Genomic DNA, 6,553 nt, shown 5'->3' with positions numbered 1-6,553 from the left:
AGGCTGCTGTGTTGATTACAGGCAGCAGGAGTTTAAGCAGACAGGTAGGGAGACCTATTAGGAGGCTTTTGTAAGACCTAAGAGACGGAGGCCGTGGCTTAGGCTAGGGCTGTGTGTGAGAAGAAGTCAGATTTGGAACATATCTGGAAAGTAGAGCTGACAGAATTTTCATTAATAGCCTATGCTCTAAACCACTGTGCCACTCTTAAAATATTTATTCACATTTATAATTGAAATTAAAAATGAAGACATTCTCTCTTTCTGTTAAATTAATCAAAGAACGTTTTATCTGCTGCAAGACAATGAGCCCAAAGGAGACCATCTGTCTGCAAGGAGGCTGGGTGGTGGGAAGGGCAGGAGTCTTGGCTCAGGACGGAGAGTGACCGACTGGTTCTGGTATTGGCACTGAATCCTGCATCCCAGGAAACCCCTGAGTCCCAAGCAATCTGGGACAGTTAGTCACCCCACTCAGACACGGGGTTCACATCCCACCTCTTTCACTCTTCACTGTGGAACTTGATACAAATTGTTTAAGGCCTCAATCCTCAGTTTCCCCATCTCTAAGTGGAGATAATAATCTACTTGCTGAGCTGTTCTGAGAGTCTTAGAGGTCCTAGATATGAACGTGCTTTGTGAACTGTGAGACACCAAGAATTAAAGCACAAGAATTGTGCTTTAATAACACGTTACATAGGACCTCTGGATCAGAGGTACTCAGGCCCCTGGACCGCCTTGCTTCCTCTGCAGGATGGAAGTCAGGAAGCCTCTTTCCTGCTGGGAGCCTGAGGAAGAGGGCGGAGGGCAGAAGGGGGAGGGCCACAATGCGGCCGATCCCTGAGAACAGTGGTCTGGCCTCTGGAGCATCCCTCACAACCTCCAGGACTCCCAAGGCTCCCACAGCGTTTCCTGAGGCCCCACAGTCAGGGAGTTGAGGGCTCCCCATGGAGGAAGGGGCTGCTGTGTGCAGGGCTTTGGGACACAGAGGGGCACGCTAGACTAGGGAGGCAGCGGCAGGCAGTAGGACTTCCTCACTGGGCCCTACGCCTGGAATCCATGCTACTTCTAGGAGACCACAGAAAGGCTTAAATCTCTTCTGAAAATCACATCCAGAAAAAAAGAATATAATCGAGCTTGTCATTAGTACAACTACAAAACAATTTATTTTAATCGATACTTTCAGGGGTGGAGAGAGGTCCACGAAGGCAAAAGTGTCGAAAGCCACTAGAAACATAAGGTAGCCCTGGAGGGAGACAGAGTCCAACTGGCTTGGGCAGCATCTTCATCCACACAGAGTTCTATGGATTCATGTTCAGTTTGCCTGGGGCCCTCTTTTCACTAATCCAGAGACAGCATCTCTTGAATAAGAGCTACTCCATTTCCAGCAACAAGAAAGAGATTGGAGCATGGTTGGTTGCTTACCTATCTGTCTGTCTGTCTAACATCTATCTATTTATTTTTATACAGACTTAGACAGTCAACACAGTTTAAGTGTGACCAGGACTATCATTGCTTCTCTGTATGAGCTGTGATTAGTAAACATGTTGTCACAGAGAACTTAAATTCTGAGTTTGAGAACTGATGTACCACATCTCTTTCTTAGTGATGTTTGCTGGGTTGAGTAATTCTGTTCACCCCAATGCATTCATTTATTAAGAAGTCTTTGGAAAATGACCTAAGATTAAACTAATATGGTCTTTTGTAGGTTATATCCTTGAAACTTTCATAAAAGTGCGCACCAACAACTTATCCCAAGTCTTTATCAATGATTTTCAAACTGTGACACTGTGTTCTGAAAACCCCCTCCCAGCCCTGACACACACACACACATATACACAAAAACAATTTCTCTTCAGAGACCCCGTAGGGACTGCTTTGGGGGTGTGTTTTTAAGGTGATATTACAAGCAGAATGAAGCTCCTGATCTCCCTCCCTTTCTTTATTTATAGCAATTCCAGTTCACTTGTGGTTATCACATAAGGTCTCATTTGAACGATAGGTTCTGTGGCTCAATAAACCATTTTCTCTAACTGGAAGTTGTATTTTTTTCCCATGACGATATTATTGAACATCAACATACCTTAAAGTAAGACGCATGTGTGTGTGTGTCTGTGTGTGTAAGCAATTTAAAGGAAATAATAATTTATATCATAAGGATAAAATTTTACATAAGACATTTTTATGTGGAGTATCCTGTTTAACAGCTGAATATTGACTGGTTGTTATTGGTTAGAAAAGCCCTGCAACTTTTGACATGCTCTGAGATCTCAACTGGTTAAAGAATCAGAGAAACTATATTTTTGGCATTAAGATAAATGCTCCTATCAAGTTTTTCAATTGATGAGGGGGAGGGAAGGAGGAATGTTACAATTCTAGCTCTTAAAGCAACTATTTAAAAAATGGATGAGTTGGCTCTATCTAGTTGACTTCAGATATGGATAATTCAACTATATAAACATTCTCTTGGAAAATAACTCCACAAAGGTAAATCCACTTACTTGTAAATGGGGGTGGGTTGGGGAGAGAATTTGAGTGTGAACACCTGGAACAAAAGCACTTTTTTCCATTGAAAAATATCTTCCTGGGGTTGATTTCTATAATGGTACATTTTCTGTTTATAAATCCTAGTCATCAATCATCAAGTTGTGTTTAATGAGCACCTGTGTAGATCATAGATTCCACAGTTCATCCTCAAAACTCAAATTTTGAGTTGGCCGTTGCTCTAGGAATTATAGTCCACCCCCAAGGCTTGTTCCTGGTTTGTTTGGCACCTTTTTTCCTGGCTGAACTTGAATCAAGGTGCAAGATTTCAGTGTCTTCTCTTATTCTCTTCCCCACCTTTCCTCGACTCCAAGGTCTCCCAACCTCAGCGTTATTGACATTTGGGGCCAAATAATTATTTGTTCTGAGGGTTGCCTTTGCATTGTAGGATGTTTGGCAGCATCCCTGGCCTCTAGCCGTTAGAGGCCATTAGTATCCCCTTCCCAGTTGTGATAACCAAAAAGTCTCCAAATGTTGCCACATTTCCGTTTAGAAGTTGGGTGGGAGGAAAACCATTGCTGTAATCCATGAGGATCCCAAGACTCTGGAATCCTGCCAGGAATTACCTTGCCACTACTGGACATGGTCAAAGAAACTTTAGACCTGTGTGATTTACCCAAGTCAATGTTCTCAACCCTTGCTGCATTTTAGAATCACCTGAGATGTTTACAGAGGACCAACTGGGCACTAGTATTTTTTCAAAAGTTCCCCCAGGAAATTCAAATTTGTAGACACAGTAGACAACCTCTGAACTAAACGTACTTAATAATCTTAATACTTATAAAAACCAGCCAACTAACCAACCAACAATGACCCAACAATTTTATTTCAAATAGGAAATATCCAGGTAGCTTCAAAGCAGGAAAAATATCCCATATGTCCATAGACTGTAGAACATAAGTCTTCAGAAACATTTCACATTTGCTTTCTGTTGTTCTGTATCAGCACAAAGCAATTGGGAAACCGAATGCCCTTGGGAATGCTGGGCTCTTTGACAGTTTGAATGAAGGGGCATCCCTTGATATAGATCATCGCCTGGTGCTTGTAACTTATAGGCAGTGTTTTGTCAAAAGTAACATCTATTAGAGAACTTCAAGGGGAAAAGACTGAGCCAGAGGAAATCCCCTGAATGTAATGTTTGGTGCTGGCAGGAAGGAAGATCAAGACTTAGCAAGACCAGAGGTAGCTTAGGAAGGGAGGACTTCTGATAATGTTTTTCAAGCAAATGAAAGTTATGATTACATTGCTACCACTTTCCTTCATCTGTACTCAGTAAGTGTGGGAATAGACCCAGGCAATGAGGGTCTTTGTATCTTAAGATTGAGGAACATTATATCTAGAGGTGTATATATTCTAGAAGCTGCCAATTCCACTTTGGCCAGTCAGGAAGGTTTGACAAAGATTCTCAGCCAGCTCCTGATCTTCTGAAAGGTAGAGGAATGCATTAGATAATGTTCAATTTTCCACGTGCTCTTGGACAACTCAGCTTATCTTCCCTAAGATTTTGTTTCTTTATCTGAAAAATGGGCAATGTGGCATTTGCCTCAGATAGTCATTATGAGGATTAAATTAGAAAATGTGTGTGAAAGTGCCTTGTGAATTGTTAAGCCCAATAAGGTAATATTATCTTTGTGGAGACCTCCCACTCTGAAGATTCAGCTAGACCAGGATCCAGTGGCTTTCAGTTTTGGCTTCTAGGGCATGTGTAAAATAACGGACAAGCACAGTTGTTGATATAACTTGTCAAATGTCTGTTCTCAAGTGGGCAATTAGGAAAATACATTTGAGCTAAAAAGACAGAGTGATGTATTTTTCATGACTGAGGTTACAATTGTATTTTAGGTTATTATATACTAAAGACCAGGAAATTAATTGGTGTCCTCTAAAATGCAGGAGAGCAAAAGATTAATCTGATAAATGGTTTCCATTAAAAATTCCATTTGGCTTCTCAAATTCATCTTGTCTCTTGCAGTTTCTGAATGCCACAATGTCCTCCCCTTGTGCCTTCCAGCTGCATTCGCTTGCTCCCTACATCACTAGGTTTGGAGAATATGAGTTTTTATACAAATCCAGTAGCACAGCGTAACTAGAAGCTTAACCCATTAGCTCCCTAATTCATGAATATGTTGACTGAAACCATGGTTTTGTCTTTCAATTTAGGGTTTGGTTGATACTTAGAATGTAATCTTTGTTGATATTGAAGAAAAGGGTTTTGGTGACAGCATTTCATACAGATAGTGCAGCTGAGACCACCCAAATGAGACTATCATCGAGATGTGACGTTATTAGTGCTTACCTAGGAAGAATTCCCATCAAGGATGAAATAAACAGGCCAGGAGAGAAGGCTATTTCAGGGGACGGTCAGTGTTATCCTTGGGGTGGGGGGTGCGGGTGGGGGACACTGGTAGAGAAGTGGTCAGTGTTTCCAAACTTTTACTCAGATGCTTTTCCAATTAGGTGTCCCATATGGCTAGCAGACAAAACTGGGTGGATTCCACTTCAGGCTTACAAAAACACAGACACTTAGATGCCATCTTTCTGAAGAGAATCCCAAACTGATTGCAAATCCAGAACTGAGTATGCCACTACATGATGACACTGAGTTCATATTTCTCTGGTTTGTCCTCAGATTGTTCAGCCTTAAAGACTGAGTCAGGCTCTGGATGGTGGATTTCAATGACAAGAACATAGATGAGGCCTCCAATGACAGCACCAACCAAAGGGCCCACTACAGGAATCCACCAGAAGTTGTTTCCAGCTCTGAAATCAAACAAGAAATTAGTGATACATTTCTTGGCCTTCCTCCTGGTATTACTGTCTAGTTTTTCACTTACTTGTTAGTCTTTTCATGCTCATGGTTCCCTCTTAACTCAGCAAGATCTAAGTATAAGGAGGGGTCATTGCAGCATGGCAACTGTCATCCTCGACTTTCCACTACACCTGATTTCAGATGATCTATTTCCTTGTCCTACTAATATTTGTGAGATATTATGTCTTATTTATTTTCCTTTTAGAAAACATAGTGCCTGAGCCCATGGTTAGGATTGAGGGCCCATAAGAAAGTTCAGGTCAATTACTCAGGAAGTGCCTTTCCCTCATCCTGAAATAATGATGCCTGTGGATTACGAGTAGAATGTGGAGAGACTCCTGGGCATCACTCGTATATGAGGACAATCAAACTAATCAATCAGGAAATGTTTTTCAAGTAATGAATGAATTTTTTTAAAAATCTAAGGTGGACGTGTGAATTGCCTACTAAATATAATTTAAATCCGTACTTAGTTTTTAAGGTCATAGCTTGAAGCTACCCCCTGATAAGGTTGTCATGCCATGACGCTCTTTCTTCCAGAAATCCTCAATGTCAGTACATTACAGAAAGCTATAGTTCTGGGGAAAAGCAGGTATCTTTGTGAGTTGTCACTATCTTCTTTGGAGAGGGAAAATTCATGTAAATAATTTCTTAGAAAGGATCAAGAAAGCAAACAAAAATATACAGTATGTTGTTTAAGGATATGTACATTTAAGGTAAAAGTATTTTTAAAAAGCAGGAGAATGGCAAACACAAAAGTTCAGGATAAATGCAGAGGGGGTGGAAGACAAGAGGAATACCCAGAGGCATTTGAGAATTTCAGTGTTCTAGTTGGATTCTAGAAGGACCCAGAGCTGTTCTTTTCATCATTATGCTTAATAACTACACATATGTTCCATGTGGCCTTTTGTGTATCTCAAACTTTGATTAGAAAGAACGATAAAGGAAATAAGCAGGAAACAAGAACCCTGTCCTAGAATCCAGGAGACTAGGTCTAATCTCAAGATTATCTAGAAGGTCTTTGAGCAAATCAAACTCCCGTTCTCCACCGTGAGCTCCACTTTCTCCATCTGCATGGTCCTTTCCACCTGGAGCACCTAAGTTGTCTCTGAAGTCCTCCATTGCCCATGCAGGGTTGATGGAAGAGCACTGAGCCTGAGCACAGCAGCCACCAGATGTCACTCTTACTACATGGCAGTGAGGATG

At 41.3% G+C, this 6,553-nt stretch overlaps 1 protein-coding gene across 2 annotated transcripts in view; it reads right to left on the bottom strand.

The window, feature by feature from the left end:
- Nucleotides 1-3,342: 3,342 nt before the first annotated feature.
- The window catches only part of AQP9 (aquaporin 9), a 48,385-nt gene continuing 45,174 nt past the window's right edge, over nt 3,343-6,553 (bottom strand). The window contains exon 6 of one of the 2 annotated variants that reach the window (XM_011983172.1): nt 3,343-5,298. In XM_011983172.1, the coding sequence (XP_011838562.1) occupies nt 5,124-5,298 (175 nt within the window). In that variant the 3' untranslated portion in view covers nt 3,343-5,123. The remainder of the gene's footprint in view (nt 5,299-6,553) is intronic. The other variant, XM_011983173.1, reaches the window with a different exon arrangement.

Source organism: Mandrillus leucophaeus, unplaced genomic scaffold, assembly GCF_000951045.1.
Source record: "Mandrillus leucophaeus isolate KB7577 unplaced genomic scaffold, Mleu.le_1.0 Scaffold247, whole genome shotgun sequence".
Lineage (NCBI taxonomy): Eukaryota > Metazoa > Chordata > Mammalia > Primates > Cercopithecidae > Mandrillus > Mandrillus leucophaeus.
The sequence above is the reverse complement of the archived record's forward strand: the minus strand, read 5'-3'. Positions and strand labels throughout refer to the sequence as shown.